Genomic DNA, 25,508 nt, shown 5'->3' on the forward strand with positions numbered 1-25,508 from the left:
ATAATATACAAAAGTGAAATAAACAATAAAAATGAACAGTAAACATTACATGTACAGAAGTTTCAAAACAATGAAGACATTACAAATGTTATATTATGTCTATATACAGTGTTGTAACAATGTACAAATGGTTAAGGTACACAAGGGAAAATAAATAAGCAGAAATATGGGGTGTATTTACAATGGTGTTTGTTCTTCACTGGTTGTCCTTTTCTTGTGGTAACAGGTCACACATATTGCTGCTGTGATGGCACACTGTGGGATTTCACCCAGTAAATATGAGAGTTTATCAAAATTGGGTTTGTTTTCGAATTCTTGGTGGATCTGTGTAATCCGAGGGAAATATGTATCTCTAATATGGTCATACGTTGGACAGGAGGTTAGGAAGTGCAGCTCAGTTTCCACCTAATTTTGTGGGCAGTGTGCGCATAGCCTGTCTTCTCTTGAGAGCCAGGTCTGTCTACGGCGGCCTTTCTCAATAGCAAGGCTATGCTCACTAAGTCTGTACATAGTCAAAGCTTTCCTTAAATTTGGGTAAGTCATAGTGGTCAGGTATTCTGCCACTGTGTACTCTCTGTTTAGGGCCAAATCTCTCTCTCTCTCTCTCTTTCTCTCTCTCTCTCTCTCTCTCTCTCTCTTCTCTCTCTCTCTCTCTCTCTCTCTCTCTCTCTCTCTCTCTCTCTCTCTCTCTCTCTCTCTCTCTCTCTCTCTCTCTCTCTCTCTCTCTCTCTCTCTCTCTCTCTCCCTGGTAGAGAGAGAAGGTGACGGGGAGGTTACGTTTATTTACCGTAACTGAAGAACAACTGGAAATGTTCTGTCCCATCTCTGCACCTGGGTGTGGGTGTGATGGAAGGAGAACAGGCCTTTGTGATGCTATGGAGAGACAGATGGGTGTGGGTGTGACGGGAGGAGAACAGGCCTTTGTGATGCTATGGAGAGACAGATGGGTGTGGGTGTGACGGGAGGAGAACAGGCCTTTGTGATGCTATGGAGAGACAGATGGGTGTGGGTGTGACGGGAGGAGAACAGGCCTTTGTGATGCTATGGAGAGATAGATGGGTGTGGGTGTGACGGGAGGAGAACAGGCCTTTGTGATGCTATGGAGAGACAGATGGGTGTGGGTGTGACGGGAGGAGAACAGGCCTTTGTGATGCTATGGAGAGATAGATGGGTGTGGGTGTGACGGGAGGAGAACAGGCCTTTGTGATGCTTTGGAGAGATAGATGGGTGTGGGTGTGACGGGAGGAGAACAGGCCTTTGTGATGCTATGGAGAGATAGATGGGTGTGGGTGTGACGGGAGGAGAACTGGGTCTACAGGGGATCAAGGTCAGAATTTGAGTGTTTCCTGATTAGTTAAAACCTCCAGTGACTCCCCATCCCGCATGCGGGAGCGTAATCATCGACTGACACTAATTAGCATAACGCAACGGACATAAATATCCCAGGAAAATATTCCTATTCATGAAAATCACAAATGACATATATTGAGACACAGCTTAGCCTTTTGTTAATCACCCTGTCATCTCAGATTTTCAAAATATGCTTTACAGCCAAAGCTAGACAAGCATTTGTGTAAGTTTATCGATAGCCTAGCATAGCATTTTGTCCAGCAAGCAGCAGGTAACTTGGTCACGGAAATCAGAAAAGCAATCAAATCGTTTACCTTTGTTGAGCTTCGGATGATTTCACTCACGAGACTCCCGGTTAGATAGCAAATGTTCCTTTTTTCCCAAAATATTATTTTTGTAGGCGAAATAGCTCCGTTTGTTCTTCACGTTTGGCTGAGAAATCGCCTGGAAATTGCAGTCACGAAAACAGCGAAAAATATTCCAAATGAGCTCCATAATATCGACAGAAACATGGCAAACGTTGTTTATAATCAATCCTCAGGTGTTTTTCAAATATCTATTCGATAATATATCCATCGGGACAATTCGTTTTTCAGTAGGACCGATTGGAGTAATGGCTACCTCTGTATTTAACGCGAGAATCTCTCTGGGAGCATCAGGTGACCACTTGCGCAATGTATCCGCCTACGTGTATTCTTCAACATAAATGCGTAAAACTACGTCACAATGCTGTAGACACCTTGGGGAATACGGAGAAAAAGTAATCTGGTTGATAGCCCATTCACTGCTCAATAGGGACGCATTGGAACGCAGCGCTTTCAAAACAGAAGGCACTTACGGATTAGATTTTTCTCAGGCTTTCGCCTGCAACATCAGTTCTGTTATACTCACAGACAATATCTTTACAGTTTTGGAAACTTTATAGAGTTTTCTATCCTAAGCTGTCAATTATATGCATATTCTAGCATCTTGTCCTGACAAAATATCCTGTTTAAAGCGGGACCGTTTTTTTCCCAAAAATGAAAATACTCCCCCTAGAGTCGCAACAGGTTTTAACAAAACCTCTGTATGTGTACAGCCTCATGGTGTATAGACACTGAGTATACCAAACATTAGGAACACCTTCCTGATATTGAGATCCACAGGGAGGCTGGCCCATGTTGACTCCACTGCTTCCCACAGTTGTATTAAGTTAGCTGGATGTCCTTGGGTGGTGGACCATTCTTGACACACACAGGAAACTGGTGAGTGTGAAAACAGCAGCATTGCAGTTCTTGACTCAAACCATTGATCCTAGCACCTACTGCCATAACCCCATTCAAAGCCACTTCAATATTTTTTATTGCCCATTCACCCTCTGAATGGCACACATACACAATTAATCTCAATTGTGTCCAGGTTTAAAAATCCTTCTTTAGCCTGTCTCCTACCGTTCATTTATACTGATTGAAGTGGATTTAACAAGTGACATCAATAAGGGATCATAGCTTTCACCTGGATTTACTTGGTCAGTCTATGTCATGGAAAGAGCACTTTGTAATGTTTTGTACACTCAGTTTGCAGTATTTGCAGTATTTTCTCTCCTTCGTTGTCCTCCTTCAGCACACCTACTGCACTGGACAGTAATCTAGCTCTATTTCCGGATGTAGTAAAGTGTTTTTATTTGCAGATGTAGGATCTTCATTTGATCACTCTTTTGTTGTTGATAATTTTCCTGCATAGCAGGAAATGCAAACTTGTAGTGTATTTAAGGTTTATAAAGGATTCAAAAGTTTGTAATTTCCAATTTAAAATGTCAGATTTGATTTGTCCTAAAGATAAATGTACCTACAAAAAAGCCCATTAAGTATAATCCACATAATAATTCACATTTCCTGTTGCTGAAGGATTATTTTCCTGCTATAGCGAACTGGCTCAAATTAAGATCATGCATCTGTATACAGCTTGGTATATTCTATTGTTTTCAATATTTTCTCTGCTTGAGTATAGCTCAGGGTCAAGGTGACAGCACAACTCAAATATTTATTGCTAACATGTCTCTCTTTCTCTCTCCCTACCTCTCTAACATGTCTCTCTTTCCCTCTCCCCTACCTCTCTAACATGTCTCTCTTTCCCTCTCCCTACCTCTCTAACACGTCTCACTTTCTCTCCCTACCTCTCTAACACGTCTCTCTTCTCTCCCTACCTCTAACATGTCTCTCTTTCTCTTTCCCTACCTCTCTAACACGTCTCTCTTTCTCTTTCCCTACCTCTCTAACACGTCTCTCTTTCTCTCTCCCTACCTCTCTAACACGTCTCTCTTTCTCTCTCCCTACCTCTGTAACACGTCTCTCTTTCTCTCTCCCTACCTCTCTAACACATCTCTCTTTCTCTCCCTACCTCTCTAACACGTCTCTCTTTCTCTCTCCCTACCTCTCTAACACGTCTCTCTTTCTCTCCCTACCTGTCTAACACGTCTCTCTTTCCCTCTCCCTACCTGTCTAACACGTCTCTCTTTCTCTCTCCCTACCTCTCTAACACGTCTCTCTTTCTCTCTCCCTACCTCTCTAACACGTCTCTCTTTCTCTCTCCCTACCTCTCTAACACGTCTCTCTTCTCTCTCCCTACCTCTCTAACATGTCTCTCTTCTCTCTCCCTACCTCTCTAACACATCTCTCTTTCCCTCTCCCTACCTCTCTAACATGTCTCTCTTTCTCTCTCCCTACCTCTCTAACATGTCTCACTTTCTCTCTCCCTACCTCTCTAACATGTCTCTCTTTCCCTCTCCCCTACCTCTCTAACATGTCTCTCTTTCTCTCCCCCTACCTCTCTAACATGTCTCTCTTTCTCTCCCCCTACCTCTCTAACATGTCTCTCTTTCTCTCCCCCTACCTCTCTAACACGTCTCTCTTTCTCTCTCCCTACCTCTCTAACACGTCTCTCTTTCTCTCTCTCTACCTCTCTAACACATCTATCTTTCCCTCTCCCTACCTCTCTAACACGTCTCTCTTTCCTTCCCTCCCCCACCCTCTTTCTCCCTCCCTACCTCTAACTTGTCTCTCTTTCCCTCCCCCGCCCTCTCTCCCTCCCAACTCTCTAACATCCCTCCCTCCCTACCTCCCTCCCTACCTCTCTAACATGTCTCTCTTTCCCCCTCCCTACCTCTCTAACATATCTCTCTTTCCCTCTCCCGCCCTCACTCCTTCCCTACCTCTCTCTCTTGCATCCCTCCTTCCCTCTCTACGTCTTTGTCGCCTTCCCTCCTTCTCTACCTCCCTCCTTCCCTTACTTTCTCTATCCTTATGTTCCTCCCCCTCACCCCTCCTCTCCTCCAGAAAGCAGACGTGGCGGTAGCCCCGCTGACCATCACCCTGGTCCGTGAGGAGGTGATCGACTTCTCCAAGCCCTTCATGTCTCTGGGGATCTCCATCATGATCAAGAAGCCCACCAAGTCTAAACCAGGTGTCTTCTCCTTCCTGGACCCGCTGGCCTATGAGATCTGGATGTGTATCGTGTTCGCCTACATCGGTGTGAGTGTGGTCCTGTTCCTGGTGAGCCGCTTCAGCCCCTATGAGTGGCACGCAGAGGACTATGAGGAGGGGGCCGAACCCCAGACCCCTACCCAGCCGACAGGGCCCGGTGCTGGGCTACAGTCGGGGCAGAGCCCTGGTCAGCAAGGCCAGAACCAGCAGAATCAGGAACAGACCAATGAGTTTGGCATCTTCAACTCTCTCTGGTTCTCCCTGGGAGCCTTCATGCAGCAGGGATGTGACATCTCACCCAGGTAGGAAACCCACTTAGAAATACAGGTAGATCGGAAGTAGAAATACAATGGATAGATCTGATGTAGAAAAACAATGGGGCGCTCACAGTGATTTGACTAGTGTGGATAAAATGCCAGGGCTGAATTAGTGTCCCAGTCCGCCCCTGCAAGCTCCAGTCTATTATTGTATTGACATTTTTTGGTTTTCCCCAATTCAGTAGGGTTTTCTTGGTACCACTTTTACATGTTGTCTAAGAGAACCTTTAGATTACATGGAATGAGATAAAACAGTGAGACTGACAGAGCATCATCCCAGGGAGTTGACAGTGTGGTCATAGTACTGTACTACTGTTGAAAAGGTTGCTTATGTTTTCTGATAATCACTCTTCTCTGTGATTATTTGTCTTCAACTTTTAGTAAAAAAAAGTGAATGTGTTTTATACTTAACACTCATTTAAACCAGGAAGTGCCATTGCAATAAAGACTCTTCATAGAGACGTGTGTGTGTGTGTGTGTGTGTGTGTGTGTGTGTGTGTGTGTGTGTGTGTGTGTGTGTGTGTGTGTGTGTGTGTGTGTGTGTGTGTGTGTGTGTGTGTGTGTGTGTGTGTGTGTGTGTGTGTGTGTGTGTGTGTGTGTGTGTGTGTGTGTGTGTGTGTGTGTGTGTGTACCAATATAATCCCCACCCAGGGAGTCCCTATGTCTGTCAGTCAGTCAGAAAAAACAGGACTAAATAAGTTCTCTTCTTTCATGATCAATGTCTTCACAGAACACTTTACGCTAAGTCAGCTGTCATTGAATAGTTCACACCAGTCCCAAACAGAGACGGTTCCCTAGTCCTGCTCTTTCAGTTACACTAGTTGTACGTTACACATTTACAGTGGGACAGAAGTAAAATACTTCTAAACTAGAGAACCAAAAAGGATGAACTCATGAAGACGTGAAGTTATTCTACACTGTCTAAAGAAGGAATTCACGCCTCTTGACGTTGTTCACATTTAGTTGTGTTTAAAATGGATAAAATTGCGATTTTTTTTGTTACTGACCAACACAGAATACTCCATAATTTCAAAGTGGCAAAAAAAATATTCTCTAACCGTTAACAAATGAATTAAAAAGGAAAAGCTGAAATGTCTTGAGTCAATAAGTTCAGGAGTAAAAAATAGCTTAACAAGTCATGGACTGTGTGTTTAACATGATTTTGGAATGACTACCTCATCTCTGTAGTCCACACATACAATTATCTGTAACGTCCCTCAGTCAATCAGTGAATTTCAAACACAGATACAATGACAAAGACCAGGGAGGTTTTCCAAATCATCGCAAAGAAGGGCACCTATTGGTAGATGGGGTGGGGGTGGGGTGAGGCAGACATTAAATATACATTTTGAGCATGGTGAAATGATTGATTACATTGGATTGTGTATCAATACACCCAGTCACTACAAAGATACTGGCGTCCTCCTTACTCAGTTTCCAGAGAGGGAGGAAACCGCTCAGGGATTTCATCATGATGTCACACCTTGGTCTTAGTATTTTGTGTTTTCTTTAATTATTTGTTCAGGCCAGGGTGTGACATGGGTTATTGTGTTGTCTTATTGGGGTTTTTTGTAGGCATTGGGATTGTGGTTGATTGGGGGTGTGTCGAGTGTAGGCTTGGCTGCCTGAGGCGGTTCTCGATCAGAGTCAGGTGATTCTTGTTTTCTCTGATGGGGAACCGTATTTAGGTAGCATGAGTTTCACTTTGTATTTCGTGGGTGATTGTTCCTGTCTCTGTGTAGTTTCACCAGATAGGCTGTATAAGTTTCACGTTCCGTTTGTTGTTTTTGTATTTATTAGTTATTTCATGTATCGTCACTTTATTTTCATTAAAGATCATGAGTAACCACCACGCTGCATTTCGGTCCGACTCTCTTTCTACAAACGAAGAACGCCGTTACACATGAGGCCAATGGTGACTTGTAAACAGTTACATGGCTGTGATAGGTTGAAAACTCAGGATGGATCAACAACATTGTAGTTACTCCACAATACTAACCTAATTGACAGAGTGAAAATAACTATCACGTTTCAAGGTAAGACCCAGATGCTGACAGCATCAAATGAACAGCATGTTCTACTCATTATTCCTTATTAATAAAGAAAACATCTATGCTTTCATTTGATTGAAATAATACAACTGGGCAGTGTTTCAGGATCAGGCAAAATCCTAGAGGAAAACCTGGATCAGTCTGCTTTCCACCAGACACTGGGAGATGAATTCACCTTTCAGCAGGATAATAACCTAAAACACCAAAGGCCTAATCTACACTGGAGTGCCTTACCAAGAAGACAGTGAATGTTCCTGTTTTGACTTAAATCTGCTTGAAAATCTATGGCAAGACATGAAAATGGTGTTCTAACAAGGAAGAATTCTTAAAATAATAATGGGCAAGTGTTGTCAATCCGGATGTGAAAAGCTCTTAGAGACGACCTCAGAGCTGCAATCACTGTCAAGGTTGATTCTATCATGTATTGACTCAGGGGGTTGAATACTTATCTAATCAAGAAATATTAGTTTTATTTTTCAGAATCGTTGACAAAAAAAATACAATTTAATCCATTTTGATCCCACTTTGTAACACAACATCTTGAAAAAGTCAAGGGATGTGAAAACTGTCTGACGGCACTGCAGTGCTCTTTATTAAGCTAGGTCCCAGATCTGAGAGCTTTAGCTAACTCCAATGTCTATGACAGTCATACTATGAACACTGCAGAGAGGAGTTAGCTTAAACAGAGAGCACCAGCAAAAGAAAACACATTCACCAGGAAAGCTGGACCTACGGCCTAAACTCTGTCCACTCTTATGTGAACTGCGCTGAGGGAGGGGTGGGTCGATAGTGTGTCTTGAACAGTGTCACTAGCTCTGTCCAGCTCCAACCGGAGAGAGAGCTCTGATGAACTGTGCCACCGTCGGCTCCCTTCTCTAAAGGTCACCAATTAAGAATCTCATTAAAGTGTCTCAAATTAGAGACACAAAGAGGTTGATTCTCTCTCTCAGGGACACCAGGGGAGCCTTCTGAGAGGAGGAGAGAAGAAGGTAGAGGTCAGGAGAGGAGAGGAGGAGAAGGAGGAGAGGAGATGAGAAGAGGGGAGAGGACAAGAGAGGAGGGGATGAGAAGGAGGAGAGGAGGACATAATGAGAAGGGAGAGAAGAGGAATTGAACCACTACCAGTCTTTTCCAAGGCATTGACTGACTCACTAGACCAATGGGGAGAGATTGTGATTGTAAGAGCCTTGCAGTACAGTGAGGGGAAAAAAGTATTTGATCCCCTGCTGATTTTGTACGTTTGCCCACTGACAAAGAAATGATAATGTGTGCAAACCTGGTGTCCAACTACAAGAAACGTCTGACCTCTGTGATTGCCAACAAGGGTTTTGCCACCAAGTACTAAGTCATGTTTAGCAGAGGGGTCAAATACTTATTTCCCTCATTAAAATGCAAATCAATTTATAACATTTTTGACATGCGTTTTTCTCTATTTTTTGTTGTTATTCTGTCTCTCACTGTTTAAATTAAACCTACCATTAAAATTATAGACTGATCATTTCTTTGTCAGTGGGCAAACGCACAAAATCAGCAGGGGATCAAATACTTTTTTCCCTCACTGTATGGGTACTATATCCGATAAATCAAAGGCCTCTTTTGGACCTCTTCTGTCCCTGCTGTGTCTTCTGTCCCTTCTGCTAAGCTAGCAGAGTAAACACACACACACAGATGTACAGAATGTCTGCTAAGCTAGCAGAGTAAACACACACACACAGATGTACAGAATGTCTGCTAAGCTAGCAGAGTAAACACACACACACACAGATGTACAGAATGTCTGCTAAGCTAGCAGAGTAAACACACACACAGATGTACAGAATGTCTGCTAAGCTAGCAGAGTAAACACACACACAGATGTACAGAATGTCTGCTAAGCTAGCAGCGTAAACACACACACAGATGTACAGAATGTCTGCTAAGCTAGCAGCGTAAACACACACACACAGATGTACAGAATGTCTGCTAAGCTAGCAGCGTAAACACACACACAGATGTACAGAATGTCTGCTAAGCTAGCATAGTAAACACACACACAGATGTACAGAATGTCTGCTAAGCTAGCAGCGTAAACATACACACAGATGTACAGAATGTCTGCTAAGCTAGCAGCGTAAACACACACACAGATGTACAGAATGTCTGCTAAGCTAGCAGCGTAAACATACACACAGATGTACAGAATGTCTGCTAAGCTAGCATAGTAAACACAAACACAGATGTACAGAATGTCTGCTAAGCTAGCATAGTAAACACAAACACAGATGTACAGAATGTCTGCTAAGCTAGCATAGTAAACACACACACAGATGTACAGAATATGCTGCTCTCACAGTGTAACAGATCACACCACTCCAATAAATATCGATCTCCTAGTACGTCCAATGGAGGAGATCGTAATTCTTATAGACAGAGAACTATGTATAGTCTTGTAGATCTCTCGCTCCCTTTCTTTCTATTTCTCTCTCTCCCTCTACCTCTCTCTCTTTACTTATCTTTGTCTTTCTTTCTCTCTCTCTCTCTCCCTCTCTCTCTCTTCTCTCTCTCTCTCTCTCTCTCTCTCTCTCTCTCTCTCTCTCTCTCTCTCTCTCTCTCTCTCTCTCACTCTCGCTCTCGCTCTCGCTCTCTCTCTTTATCTCTCTGTCCTTCTATCTCTCCCCCTCTGGGGTCTACAGCAGCGATGTAGTACATTAATGTATATAATCTACTGTACTCATCATTCCCAGATGAGCTGGCCCCGTTACTTCATGTCTGGGCATAGAGGACTCTCTAGAGAGGGCGGCCTTCACCAAACTCAACTGTTATGTGTCCATAGCTCCATACGAGTGCAGTCTTCTCTTGATGAGCCACAGTCAGTGTGTTCTGCATTAGTTGAATCATTCCTCGCTGGGCTGGAACAATAAATCTGGTTTTCCCCAATGGAAATGTTTTAAAAATGCTTATTCTGTGTTTACTTGTGTTGTCTGTTTTTATTTGGTCACTCCTGAGAACAGAATGTTAGTTTTACATCTGTGTGGAGACAGACGAGAGAGAGATAGTGTTGCTTTTAGTTGCCTGTAGTCTTCCACTCAGGCCTTTTAATCAGAGACGAGTTTACAAAAGACGTTAACGACGTTCAGCCGTTATTAATCAGCGCTGTGGCGTTTAATTCCCAGACACTGTCGTCTGAAGAGATACAGGAGTCCTAAATGGCTCCCTATAACCTATATAGAGCACATACTTTGACCAGGACCTATAGTAGTGTATTGTATAGGGAATATTGAGCCATTTGGGATGCATCCCTGCCTTTGTCTGTTCCTTAATGCATTCTGATTGGCTGGTTCTAAAGGTATGTCTGCCTAGAGCTCTGTAGAGACAGGGCTATGTGTGTGTGTGTGTGTGTGTGTGTGTGTGTGTGTGTGTGTGTGTGTGTGTGTGTGTGTGTGTGTGTGTGTGTGTGTGTGTGTGTGTGTGTGTGTGTGCGAGATCTCTCCTACAGTACCTGCCTGTGTGTGTGATCTCCTCTCTCTCTGCTATTTATTCTCTCTAAATCCTTTGTTTACTGTGGGCTTTCTAAATGTCAGCCCTGTCAGTCAGAGCTCCTAAACCCTCCCATCCATGAAATTCCTCCTCTCCTCTCCTCTCCTCTCCTCTCCTCTCCTCTCCTCTCCTCTCCTCTCCTCTCCTCTCCTCTCCTCTCCTCTCCTCTCCTCTCCTCTCCTCTCCTCTCCTCTCCTCTCCTCTCCTCTCCTCTCCTCTCCTCTCCTCTCCTCTCCACTCCTCTCCACTCCTCTCCTTGTATCTCTGTAGACAGGTGAGCTAGAGAAGCAGGGATCTTCCCCCTTACAGCCCCCTTCTAGCCCCTCTACTCACTCTCTCCTCATATCCTCCACCTGTGCCTCTCTCCCCACCTTCCCTTTCCTCCTCTCTCGTTCCCCAAGCTCGCTCCCTTCCATAGATTTCTCCTTCTCTCTCTCCTAGCCTCCTCTCCTCCCTTCTTTTCATATCTCTCCCTCCCTCTCTCTCTGTCCCTCTGTATTTAGGGATGAACTGATTTGCCAGACACTGTGTACATGTGCGTGAGTGTGTGTGAGTGAGTGAGCATGTGTGTGTGAGTGTGTGAGTGAGTGTGCGTGTGCGTGAGTATGTATGTGCGTGTGTAAGTGAGCATGTGCGTGTGTGAGTATGTGCGTGCGTGTGCACACACACACACACTAACCACACACACACACACACTAACCACACGACACCAAGGTGTGATTCTCTAACAAACAAAGTCAATCAAAGCCAACTGGGTGTTTCCTCACTATTAGTGTGAGAACAACAGAAAGTCGCTATGCTCAATGTGAGTGTTTCCCTTGAGGACTTGTCTCCTCTCCACACCTGCTTGGTCGGTCAGTAGCACCGCTAGCCTGAAACGAATCAACCCTGTCACTTACTAAGATACCTGCCCCACACCTGCCCCACACACACACACGCACGCAACGCAGACGCACACGCACACACGCGCACATGCACAGAGAGAGAGAGAGAGCGTTCACTGCCCATCACAATCAACATTTCTCAGCCCAAAATCAATCCATAATGAATAATGGATCCAGTCTAATAATTGTGATGTGTGTATGCTCGTGTGTGTGTAAGTGTGTGTATATGAAAGCAAGCATATGATATCTGTTTCTCTCTCTCTCGTCAGAAAGTCTCTCATATGGACCTGTCTCTTCCTATACATGTTCCTCTCATCTGAATGTCTCTCATACAGATCTGTCTCTTCCTATACATGTTCCTCTCATCTGAATGTCTCTCATACAGATCTGTCTCTTCCTATACATGTTAATAACAGTGTTTTAGAGAAGAGACAGCCAGTGTTTTAGAGAAGAGACAGCCAGTGTTATAACAGTGTTTTAGAGAAGAGACGGCCAGTGTTATAACAGTGTTTTAGAGAAGAGACAGCCAGTGTTATAACAGTGTTTTAGAGAAGAGACAGACAGTGTTATAACAGTGTTTTAGAGAAGAGACAGTCAGTATTATAACAGTGTTTTAGAGAAGAGACAGCCAGTGTTATAACAGTGTTTTAGAGAAGAGACGACCAGTATTTTAGAGAAGAGACAGCCAGTGTTATAACAGTGTTTTAGAGAAGAGACAGCCAGTGTTATAACAGTGTTTTAGAGAAGAGACAGCCAGAGTTATAGCAGTGTTTTAGAGAAGAGACAGCCAGTGTTATAACAGTGTTTTAGAGAAGAGACAGCCAGTGTTATAGCAGTGTTTTAGAGAAGAGACAGCCAGTATTTTAGAGAAGAGACAGCCAGTGTTATAACAGTGTTTTAGAGAAGAGACAGCCAGTGTTATAACAGTGCTTTAGAGAATAGACAGCCAGTGTTATAACAGTGTTTTAGAGAAGAGACGGCCAGTGTTATAACAGTGTTTTAGAGAAGAGACGGCCAGTGTTATAGCAGTGTTTTAGAGAAGAGACAGCCAGTGTTATAACAGTGTTTTAGAGAAGAGACAGCCAGTGTTATAACAGTGTTTTAGAGAAGAGACAGCCAGTGTTATAACAGTGTTTTAGAGAAGAGACAGCCAGTGTTATAACAGTGTTTTAGAGAAGAGACAGTCAGTGTTATAACAGTGTTTTAGAGAAGAGACAGCCAGTGTTATAACAGTGTTTTAGAGAAGAGACAGCCAGTGTTATAACAGTGTTTTAGAGAAGAGACAGTCAGTGTTATAACAGTGTTTTAGAGAAGAGACAGCCAGTGTTATAGCAGTTTTTTAGAGAAGAGACAGACAGTATTTTAGAGAAGAGACAGCCAGTGTTATAACAGTGTTTTAGAGAAGAGACAGCCAGTGTTATAACAGTGTTTTAGAGAAGAGACAGCCAGTGTTATAACAGTGTTTTAGAGAAGAGACAGCCAGTGTTATAACAGTGCTTTAGAGAAGAGACAGACAGTATTTTAGAGAAGAGACAGCCAGTGTTATAACAGTGTTTTAGAGAAGAGACAGTCAGTGTTATAACAGTGTTTTAGAGAAGAGACAGCCAGTGTTATAACAGTGTTTTAGAGAAGAGACAGACAGTGTTATAACAGTGTTTTAGAGAAGAGACAGTCAGTGTTATAACAGTGTTTTAGAGAAGAGACGGCCAGTGTTATAACAGTGTTTTAGAGAAGAGACAGTCAGTGTTATAACAGTGTTTTAGAGAAGAGACAGTCAGTGTTATAACAGTGTTTTAGAGAAGAGACGACCAGTATTTTAGAGAAGAGACAGACAGTGTTATAACAGCATTTTAGAGAAGAGACAGCCAGTGTTATAGATTGTGATTGAGTTAGATTGTATAGATTGAGGACCCGGTTCAGTTTACTTCAGGACATTGTCTGTTGTGTTTTATTCATGACTAAATTACATCAAGGCAACTCTTGATCACACAGAAGCATTCACACACTGACGCAGACACGAATACAACATTTACATTTTAGTAATTTAGCAGACGCTCTTATCCAGAGCGACTTACAGTAGTGAGTGCATACATTGTTTTACTGGTCCCCCATGGGAGTCGAACCCGCAACACGCACACACACACTCTTAAATGTTCCTTTTGGAGGCTAGCTATTTTCAGTAATATAACCGTGAAGAGTCAATGAGCTTCTGACTAGATTTCCCATAGGGGTTCAGGCCCTAAATCTAATGTAGAGTTAACACTATGTACCAGATAGGGGTTCAGGCCCTAAATCTAATGTAGAGTTAACACTATGTACCAGATAGGGGTTCAGGCCCTAAATCTAATGTAGAGTTAACACCATGTACCAGATAGGGGTTCATGCCCTATGGGAAATCTAATGTAGAGTTAACACCATGTACCAGATAGGGGTTCAGGCCCTAAATCTAATGTAGAGTTAACACCATGTACCAGATAAGGGTTCAGGCCCTATGGGAAATCTAATGTAGAGTTAACACCATGTACCACATACGGGTTCAGGCCCTATGGGAAATCTAATGTAGAGTTAACACTATGTACCAGATAGGGGTTCAGGCCCTATGGGAAATCTAATGTAGAGTTAACACCATGTACCAGATACGGGTTCAGGCCCTATGGGAAATCTAATGTAGAGTTAACACCATGTACCAGATAGGGTTTCAGGCCCTATGGAAAATATAATGTAGAGTTAACACCATGTACCACATAAGGGTTCAGGCCCTATGGGAAATCTAATGTAGTGTTAACACCATGTACCAGATAGGGGTTCAGGCCCTATGGGAAATCTAATGTAGAGTTAACACCATGTACCACATAAGGGTTCAGGCCCTATGGGAAATCTAATGTAGAGTTAACACCATGTACCATATAGGGTTTCAGGCCCTATGGGAAATATAATTCAGAGTTAACACCATGTACCACATAAGGGTTCAGGCCCTATGGGAAATCTAATGTAGAGTTAACACCATGTACCAGATAGGGTTTCAGGGCCTATGGGAAATCTAATGTAGAGTTAACACCATGTACCAGATAGGGGTTCAGGCCCTATGGGATATATAATGCAGAGTTAACACCATGTGCCAGATAGGGGTTCAGGCCCTATTGGAAATCTAATGTAGAGTTAACACCATGTACCAGATAGGGGTTCAGGCCCTATGGGAAATCTAATGTAGAGTTAACACCATGTACCAGATAGGGGTTCAGGCCCTATGGGAAATCTAATGTAGAGTTAACACCATGTACCAGATAGGGGTTCAGGCCCTATGGGAAATCTAATGTAGAGTTAACACCATGTACCAGATAGGGTTTCAGGCCCTATGGGAAATATAATGCAGAGTTAACACCATGTACCAGATAGGGGTTCAGGCCCTATGGGAAATCTAATGCAGAGTTAACACCATGTACCAGATAGGGGTTCAGGCCCTATGGGAAATCTAATGTAGAGTTAACACCATGTACCAGATAGGGGTTCAGGCCCTATGGGAAATCTAATGTAGAGTTAACACCATGTACCAGATAGGGGTTCAGGCCCTATGGGAAATCTAATGTAGAGTTAACACCATGTACCAGATAGGGTTCAGGCCCTATGGGAAATCTAATGTAGAGTTAACACCATGTACCAGATAGGGTTCAGGCCCTATGGGAAATCTAATGTAGAGTTAACACCATGTACCACATAAGGGATCAGGCCCTATGGAAAATATAATGTAGAGTTAACACCATGTACCACATAAGGGTTCAGGCCCTATGGGAAATCTAATGTAGAGTTAACACCATGTACCAGATAGGGGTTCAGGCCCTATGGGAAATCTAATGCAGAGTTAACACCATGTACCACATAAGGGTTCAGGCCCTATGGGAAATCTAATGCAGAGTTAACACCATGTACCACATGGATGGATTGGTTAGCTGTGTGGTCATGCTTTAAGGGTTGTATAGTAACGAGGTCTGTATGTCACAGGGACTGGCCTATTAGAAACCCATATGTTCTGATTGTTAAAATCATTTGTAGATAGGCTAGTAGGTAACTGGCTAAAGCAGAGTAGATAGGCTAGTAACTGGCTAAAGCAGAGTAGAAAGGCTAGTAACTGGCTAAATCAGAGTAGATAGGCTAGTAACTGGCTAAAGCAGAGTAGCTAGTAACTGGCTAAATCAGAGTAGATAGGCTAGTGTTGATGAATAGGTATATGAGAAACGAGACCAAGTCGAGACGCTGGACAAGGCGGATACGGTATAGTAAAGGCAGTTTATTCAAGAGTAATGATATCTGGCAAAACGTGCACGGCTCCGTTTCGTCAAGTTCTCAAGCGAACCATTGGAAAAAGAGGGCGGACACATATCGTACAGTTCATTTTATACATTGAAATGACGTAGATTCTGGTAGTCCTGGCTTCTGGTAGGTTGTTCGTAGATGATAGACAGTCTCCTTCAGCCTGGTGTCAGTATCCCATTGGTTCTCGACAGAGTTCTTTGTCTTTGGAGCCCCTCCAGAAGGGGAGGGGCTGCGTGTGTGTAAGTGTGTGCGTTCCTGTCTTGGCAAGTCTGTGTGTCTTTTCAGTGAGTGTGTGTGTGAGAGATATCCTGTATGGGCCCTACCATGTTTTACTGTGAAAATACGTTGCTATGTGTTGTCTCAGTTATAGCAATGCAATAGCAGTAAGCTGGTCATTTGCATAGGAAATAGCACTTCATTACACTAGTAACTGCCTAAAGCAGAGTAGGTTGGCTAGTAACTGGCTAAAGCAGAGTAGATTGGCTAGTAACTGGCTAAATCAGAGTAAATACAGTTCGCTAGTAACTGGCTAAAGCAGAGTAGCTAGTAACTGGCTAAAGCAGAGTAGATAGGCTAGTAACTGGCTAAAGCAGAGTAGCTAGTAACTGGGTAAATCAGAGTAGATAGGCTAGTAACTGGCTAAAGCAGAGTAGCTAGTAACTGGCTAAAGCAGAGTCGGATAGGCTAGTAACTGGCTAAAGCACAGTAGATTGGCTAGTAACTGGCTAAAGCACAGTAGATAGGCTAAAGCCTAAAGCCTGGCTAAATCAACCAATCAATCAATCAATCAATCAATCAATGTATTTATAAAGCCCTTTTTACATCAGCAGATGTCACAAAGTGCTATACAGAAGCACAGCCTAAAACCCCAAACAGCAAGTAATGCAGATGCACAAAGAATTGTTCATGTGGATATTGCCACATGAAACCGAATCTCATCGGGATGCAGTTCTATACATTTCACATCTGTATTACTCTGGATTTTTGATGCTGGTGAAAAAAACGATTCTGTTTCCTTTTAAGGTGGGAATTGAACAAGTAACTGTGCTGGAGTTACAGTATACTGTGCCCCACATGTGTGCCATCAGACTGTCCGAAAGACATGACCAGACTGAGAAAAGTGCTTGAGATGAAGGGACAGATAACAGCAATAGCCAAGGTTGGAGACCTAAAGGCACAAAAGGCACTAAGTGTGGAGATTTCTGTTTTATGTGATGCAGAAAATTAAGAGACTGCTATCTTGTAATGCTGAATTTCAATGTGGGGCTGGTGGCAGCAATATATACATTTACGGTGAAGCTGGAGGTAGAAAATTCAGTACATAGCACATTGAAGCATAGGAGTTACCGAGGACATTTTCTTTTAACTCCCCATTTTGAAAGCTTGCTGTACCTGACCTTCAGTCATCCTCTGGTGTGTATATGATCAAATGGCATTAATCATAGTCAAGAGAACACATGTCTAAACAGATCAACCTCCTGTACTACAAAACATTCATTAAATTGTGTAACATTGGAGAAAAATAAAACTGACTAGGAGCATCTAGAAGAACATTGCACAGTATCATTCCTAAAACCCATTACAGTTCAGCCCTGGTGCATCAATTTTACTATTTGGTTTGCGTACCACAAACACATGAATTGTGGACCAGTTTACACAAAAAGAAAAGTCTGGATACGAAAGCAAAATTTCACTTCTAGAATGGACTTCCTAGCCTATATTATTTTGATGAGCAGTCTATGCAGTTAAATGTTGAGAGTGCAGACTTGGTGTCAGAAGACTATGGAAGACCGTAATGGACTCAATTGCCATACATGCACGTGTCATAGTGGGGTCAATATATAAATTCATAATGAGTCCCCTGTATTGATTTGTTAAATGAAAAGAATGGTTACGACAGTGATAAATGTACTTAAGTTGACAATTTAGTTTAATTGAAGATCTGTTAACTGAAAAGTTATGGAGAGCCACAGCACAATTAGAAATTAAGCACACCATCGGGCTTCAAAGAAGTGTAACCGTATAACTTTAGACAGTCCCCTCGCCCATACCCGTGCGCGAACCAGGGACCCTCTGCACACATCAACAGTCACCCACGAAGCATCGTTACCCATCGCTCCACAAAAGCCACGGCCCTTGCAGAGCAAGGGGAACAACTACTTCAAGGTCTCAGAGTAAGTGACGTCACCGATTGAAACGCTATTTAGCGCTGCACCACCGCTAACTAAGCTAGCCGTTTCACATCTGTTACAGACGCACATGCTTACTTACCTCGGTATAAAACCATTCCAGAAGTAAGCATTTCTAGCTTTTTAATACTTTTTCACATTTCTATACTTTTCTCCAGCCTACTCCACCCAGACCGCAAATCAGTAACAGTCAACGTTGCCACTACATGACATCTAAAAGTGGATTTCCTCCCTAACTGATCGTTATACCTTTTCAACTTATAAATAACCACATTCGGGAAAGAAATTTGCCTCTCCGAGGAGCACCATGCAACAGTCAAATTATTAGTTGACGCCAATATCCGTAATCTCCTTTATGACTAAATCAGAGTAGAGAGGCTAGTAACTGGCTAAATCAGAGTAGATAGGCTAGTAACTGGCTAAAGCACAGTAGAGAGACTAGTAATTGGCTAAATTGGAGTAGATAGGCTTGTAACTGGCTAAATCAGAGTAGATAGGCTAGTAACTGGCTAAATTAGAGTAGATAGGCTAGTAACTGGCTAAATCAGAGTAGATAGGCTAGTAACTAAAGCAGAGTATATGATATTGATATGCTACTATAGTAGATGGATGATCTGAAGGGCTGTATCTGTGCAGGGATTTTCCAGCTAAAGAGGGAGAGCTGCCTCCCGCAGAGCGAGCCTGATCGAGGACAGAGAGAGAGATAAACAGAGAGAGTGAGATAGACAGAGAGGGAAGAGAGAGGGAAGGAGGAGTGAGATGACTTAAATCCTTCTTTCAGCTCAGATCGCCAGATCTGTTTGGAGAGCAGAGTGTGCTGCCATGGCAACCCAGCGAGACACGGACGTTCCTTACAGAGTGTCGCAGCTCACAGCATGTACCCGTATGTGTGTGTGTGTGTGTGTTTCACAGCACGCCTGTGTGTTTGTGTGGTTGTGCGTGCGTATGCATACTTGTACGTGTCTGTTGATACTATTTGCTAACTATCAGATTATACTGGAAGTTCTGATTAATGCAGCCATGGTTAGTGTTACTGTCTCTGTATGTGTGCATGTGAGATCTGTTTGTGTGTGTGTGTATTTGCTATTGTGTGTGTGTGTGTGTGTGTGTGTGTGTGTGTGTGTGTGTGTGTGTGTGTGTGTGTGTGTGTGTGTGTGTGTGTGTGTGTGTGTGTGTGTGTGTGTGTGTGTGTGTGTGTGTGTGTTTCACTGTACATCAACCATAAAATGCAGTAAACCACAGTCCACAACAGCTGTTGAATTGATTCACTCCATGTGACACACTAGTACAATATTCCACAGCATTGTACAACTTAACACACTACGGTGGAAATGTCCACAGTTCCCTTAACACCCAACAAGAACCATCCTCTGTTTTGATGTAAACATTACTAACATAATTCACTCATTCTCCACTGCATGAAAATACTGACCTTTGTAGGATAGAGCTGAGAGAGAGAGAGAGAGAGAGAGAGAGAGAAAGAGGGAGTGGGGGAGAGAGAGGGAGTGGGGGAGAGAGAGGGAGTGGGGGAGAGAGAGAGAGAGTGAGGGAGAGAGAGAGAGTGGGGGAGAGAGGGGGGGAGTGATATGGGGGAGCGAGAGAGAGAGAGTGAGGGAGAGAGGGAGAGAGGGGAGGAGTGATATGGGGGAGCGAGAGAGAGAAAGAGAGTGAGTGAGGGAGAGAGGGGGGGAGTGATATGGGGGAGCGAGAGAGAAAGAGAGAGAGAGAGAGAGAGGGCTGAGTTCCAGCCAGGTCGCAAGAGTCCGACTGCATTATTAGAGGCAACGTGGCAGTCGGAGCACACACACCTACACACACACCTAGACACACACACCTACATACACACCTACACACACACCTAGACACACACACCTACACACACACCTAGACACACACACATCTACACACACACCTATACACACACCTAGACACACCTACACACACACACACCTACACACACACCCACAGTATCTCATTTATTCAGATGTTTCTGATTGGTCTGGAATCAGAAAATTATTAAGGTTGTGTCCCTCTTTTCCAACAGTGTAAATCCTAATACATTGTAATGTGGTCATTACAGACTCATTCCTTACACTCACTAAAATCTTTAGTCATGCTAATTAGCATATGGAATAGAAGTTAGTCAGGGGAATTTTCCAGAGAGTTGAGCAGTTCAGTTAGCTACACTAGATCCACTCTGAGCTGGGGAGATAAGAGGGTTAGAGAGGGCTTTGATTTGGTTGCTGGAAGCAGTGACTCGCCACGCCTGATTCTGGTCCTTCTCTGGCAAGCATCCCATTCCTGTTCCATATTAACATAACATTTATTATATATAATATATGTATATTATAAAGGTTATGATAATATATATAATGTTCAGCAGTAATGAGTAGTTACTGTGAGTAAATCATTAATCGTTGTTTTAATGATATCGCTACTCTAAAAAGTGTTTTTATGTCACGACTTCCTCCGAAGGTGGCTCCTCCCCCTGTTCGGACAGCGCTCGGCGGTCGTTGTCACCGGTCTACTAGCTGCCACCGATTCCTTTTCCATTTTCTGTTGGTTTAGTCTTTATTGTTTTCACCTGGACCTTGTTTGTGGTTCATTCGGGGCTATTTAAGCCTTCAAGGCCCGCCTGCTTTTGGGCTTCTTTTCTGTACTGTCAGTGGAGGTTTGTGTTCGTCCCTTAACGGATTATTTTGGTGTCCCGTTTTGGGGGTCATTGTGCCTATTGTTTATGGCTTTACCATTTTTGTAATAAATACGTCTGTTTTGGATCCTTTGCTCTCTGCACCAGACCCCACACCCACCACTCCTAGCTATGTTTTACTGATGTTCACCACTGTCCTTTATGGGCTTCTCAAAGTTTTGGGACTGGGCACCTCTTTTGTGACAGCAAATTCATCAGGGACCCGCTGATGAAAATAGCCTACAAGGAGTTTTACTAGGATTTCTGCCGTGCATGGCTGGATGAACCAAGTCTTGGGCCCGGGGAAAGAACATTTAAAAGGCTCGCCTCTTGGCGTCGGAGAGAAAACTTTGTAGTTTCCAAGTTAATTTCCTGCAATTCTACACATTTTGTCATGGGGCAAAGACATTTGTGTTGCTGCAGCTTTAAGCTAATATTCTATATATTTTGAATTACAGTGAAAAAAACAGGGGCAGGGGAATAGTATTGAGTTGAAAATAATTGGTGGAGTACTGTGGATACCAATATCCCTGTGAGCATCCCAGGCCCATGTGTCCCAGGGTTTAGAACAGAGTACTCTGGATACCAATATCCCTGTGAGGATCCCAGGGCCATGTGTCCCAGGGTTTAGAACAGAGTACTCTGGATACCAATATCCCTGTGAGCATCCCAGGGCCATGTGTCCCAGGGTTTAGAACAGAGTACTCTGGATACCAATATCCCTGTGAGCATCCCAGGCCCATGTGTCCCAGGGTTTAGAACAGAGTACTCTGGATACCAATATCCCTGTGAGCATCCCAGGCCCATGTGTCCCAGGGTTTAGAACAGAGTACTCTGGATACCAATATCCCTGTGAGCATCCCAGGCCCATGTGTCCCAGGGTTTAGAACAGAGTACTCTGGATACCAATATCCCTGTGAGCATCCCAGGCCCATGTGTCCCAGGGTTTAGAACAGAGTACTCTGGATACCAATATCCCTGTGAGCATCCCAGGCCCATGTGTCCCAGGGTTTAGAACAGAGTACTCTGGATACCAATATCCCTGTGAGCATCCCAGGCCCATGTGTCCCAGGGTTTAGAACAGAGTACTCTGGATACCAATATCCCTGTGAGCATCCCAGGCCCATGTGTCCCAGGGTTTAGAACAGAGTACTCTGGATACCAATATCCCTGTGAGCATCCCAGGCCCATGTGTCCCAGGGTTTAGAACAGAGTACTCTGGATACCAATATCCCTGTGAGCATCCCAGGCCCATGTGTCCCAGGGTTTAGAACAGAGTACTCTGGATACCAATATCCCTGTGAGCATCCCAGGCCCATGTGTCCCAGGGTTTAGAACAGAGTACTCTGGATACCAATATCCCTGTGAGCATCCCAGGCCCATGTGTCCCAGGGTTTAGAACAGAGTACTCTGGATACCAATATCCCTGTGAGCATCCCAGGCCCATGTGTCCCAGGGTTTAGAACAGAGTACTCTGGATACCAATATCCCTGTGAGCATCCCAGGCCCATGTGTCCCAGGGTTTAGAACAGAGTACTCTGGATACCAATATCCCTGTGAGCATCCCAGGCCCATGTGTCCCAGGGTTTAGAACAGAGTACTCTGGATACCAATATCCCTGTGAGCATCCCAGGCCCATGTGTCCCAGGGTTTAGAACAGAGTACTCTGGATACCAATATCCCTGTGAGCATCCCAGGCCCATGTGTCCCAGGGTTTAGAACAGAGTACTCTGGATACCAATATCCCTGTGAGCATCCCAGGCCCATGTGTCCCAGGGTTTAGAACAGAGTACTGTGGATACCAATATCCCTGTGAGCATCCCAGGCCCATGTGTCCCAGGGTTTAGAACAGAGTACTCTGGATACCAATATCCCTGTGAGCATCCCAGGCCCATGTGTCCCAGGGTTTAGAACAGAGTACTCTGGATACCAATATCCCTGTGAGCATCCCAGGCCCATGTGTCCCAGGGTTTAGAACAGAGTACTCTGGATACCAATATCCCTGTGAGCATCCCAGGCCCATGTGTCCCAGGGTTTAGAACAGAGTACTCTGGATACCAATATCCCTGTGAGCATCCCAGGCCCATGTGTCCCAGGGTTTAGAACATACATTGTAGATTAATAATATGACATTCTTTGTTCTGTATTACTCACTTTAAACCTATTCCACAGATCCCTTGGCCAGAAGTCGTTCAGTCATATGTTAATAATATTCATTATTATGACAGTTTTTATATATATACTGAACAATAATATAAACGCAGTATGTAAAGTGTTGGTCCCATGTTTCTTGAGCTGAAATAAAAGATCCCACAAATGTTTCTATATGCACAAAAAGCATATTTCTTTGTTTACATTCCTGTTAGTGACTATCTCTCCTTTGCCAAGATAATCCATCCGCCTGAATGGTGTGAGATATCAATAAGCTGATTAAAAATCATTGCAAAGTTGGACCTTGTGCTGGGGAGAATAAAAGGACACTCTAAAATGTGCAGTTTGGCATCGTAACCGACTTCAGCGGGCAAATGCTCACCTTCGATGTCCACTGGCACTCTGGAGAAGTGTGCTCTTCACAGATGAATCCTGGTTTCAACTGTACTGGGGAGATGGCAGACAGCGTGTATGGCGTTGTCTGGGTGAGCGGTTTGCTGATGTCAACATTGTGAACAGAGTGCACCATGGTGGTGGTGGGGTTATGGTAAGGGTAGGTATAAGCTACAGACAAAGACCACATTACCATTTTATTGAAGGCAATTTAAGTGCTCAAAGATACCATGACGAGATTCTGAGGCCCGTTGTCCTGCCATTCATCCACTGCCATCACCTCATGTTTCAGCATGATAATGCATGGCCCCATGTCGCAATGATTTTTACACAATTCCTGGAAGCTGAAAAAAATCCCAGTTCTTCCATGGCCTGCATACTCACCAGACATGTCACCCATTGAGCCTGTTTGGAACACTCTGAACATGTACGACAGCATGTTCCAGTTCCTGTCAATATCCAGCAACTTCGCACAGCCATTGAAGAGGAGTGGGACAATATTCCACAGGCCACAATCAACAGCCTGATTAACTCTATGAGAAGGAGATGTGTCATGCTGCATGAGACAAATGGTCACCCCAGATACTGACTGGTTTTCTGATCCATTACTTTTTTTAAGGTAACTAAGATGCATACCTGTATTCCCAGTCATGATATCCGTAGATTAGGGCCTAATTTATATATTTCAATTGACTGATTTCCTTATATGAACTGTGTAGAATCTTAGACATTTTAGCAAGTTGGGTTTATTTTTTTGTTCGGTGTAGATAGATCTGTTTCTGAATAGCTTTACAATATTTCATATTTTGAGATTTGAGAACCGCTGCTGGACAGTATGGGGTTTCTGTGTTGGACAAGTGATGAGTGATTAGTACTAATTAATCTGGTCATAGATAAGAGAGAGAAAAAAATAATGAGATAGAGGGAGCGAGAAAAAAGAGAGTGAGTAGGGTGAGAGGGTTAGAGAGAGAAAGAGAGAGAGAGGGAGGGAGGACAGTGGCAGTTATAGCTCAAAGCGAACAGACAGATGAGAAGCAGGGGATGGGAGCATGCATGGAACGAGGGATGGAGAGGAATAGATACATGATACCAAGACAGACACAGATGGACAGACAGACATGCAGACAAATCCTGCTCTGCCTGAAGCCTGCTCAGGTGTTCACCGGTTTAACAGTGTGGTAGGTCTACACACACACACACACACACACACACACACACACACACACACACACACACACACACACACACACACACTCTCCCTCCTTTTTTTCTCTTGTTCAATCTCTCCTTCCTTTTTCATGTTCTTCTTCACTAACTGCAGGAAGACTAAACCCTGGAACCCTTTTTGTTTTTGCTTCAGCTAATGTTTTATCACATAAAAGCTCTCTGTCTCTCTCTGTCCTGCACTCTCTCTGTCTGATGTGCCAGAGAGGAGAATAGTACATAACAGAGATACACTTAATCGTTCGTGCTCAGTATTGCTCTCCTGAGGCAGAGAGACACAGCTACAGCCCAAATGGTACCCTGTTCCCTATATGGTCTATCACATGGCCCCTGGTCAGAAGTAGTGCACTATAAAGGCAATAGGGTGCCATTTTGGGACAGATCCCGAGAAACAGAGAAAGGTCCTGGGGGAATTGGCTTCAGGCAAATCAGTGGTTGATTTTTGAAACGACCATTACGACCTGTTTAAGAGGCTGACGGTGTGGGTTCAAATGTTCAAATGTAAATGTCACTGACATGTCTACCTCAGCTCATCCTTGCAGAGAAGCACTAAAAACAAACAAGCAACCCAGAGAAGGACAAACAATATCTCATATTACCATACTGTATGTAACCTGAGAAACAAGGTTCATGAAATTGACAACTTATTAACATCAGAAATTATTCATATTCTGGCCATCTCTGAAACACACTTAGATAATTCCTTGGATGATTCAGACATGGTTATAGAATATACAGGAAAGATAGAAATGCCAATGGAGGAGTTGTTGCCATGTATGTCCAGAGTCATATTCCTGCTAGGCTGAGAGAACATCTCATGTCAGATGATGTGGAAGTAATATGGCTACAGGTTCATATGCCTTACCTAAAGCCTATTATCGTAGAAAGTTGCTATAGACCACAAAGTGCTAAAAGTCAGTATTTGGACTACTGTATATGTGTGAAATGTTGGATAATGTTTGTGATATCAAC

General features: G+C 43.6%; 1 protein-coding gene across 4 annotated transcripts in view; it reads left to right on the forward strand.

Annotated features, from left to right (window-relative positions):
* Positions 1–25,508, forward strand: part of LOC109864941 (glutamate receptor 1) — a 149,091-nt gene that overhangs the window by 95,035 nt on the left and 28,548 nt on the right. For all 4 annotated transcript variants that reach the window (XM_031797855.1, XM_031797854.1, XM_031797852.1 and 1 more), the window contains exon 11: positions 4,665–5,113. In XM_031797855.1, coding sequence (XP_031653715.1) covers positions 4,665–5,113 — 449 coding nt within the window. The remainder of the gene's footprint in view (positions 1–4,664; positions 5,114–25,508) is intronic.

This window comes from Oncorhynchus kisutch, linkage group LG19 (assembly GCF_002021735.2).
Source record: "Oncorhynchus kisutch isolate 150728-3 linkage group LG19, Okis_V2, whole genome shotgun sequence".
NCBI classification, from domain to species: domain Eukaryota; kingdom Metazoa; phylum Chordata; class Actinopteri; order Salmoniformes; family Salmonidae; genus Oncorhynchus; species Oncorhynchus kisutch.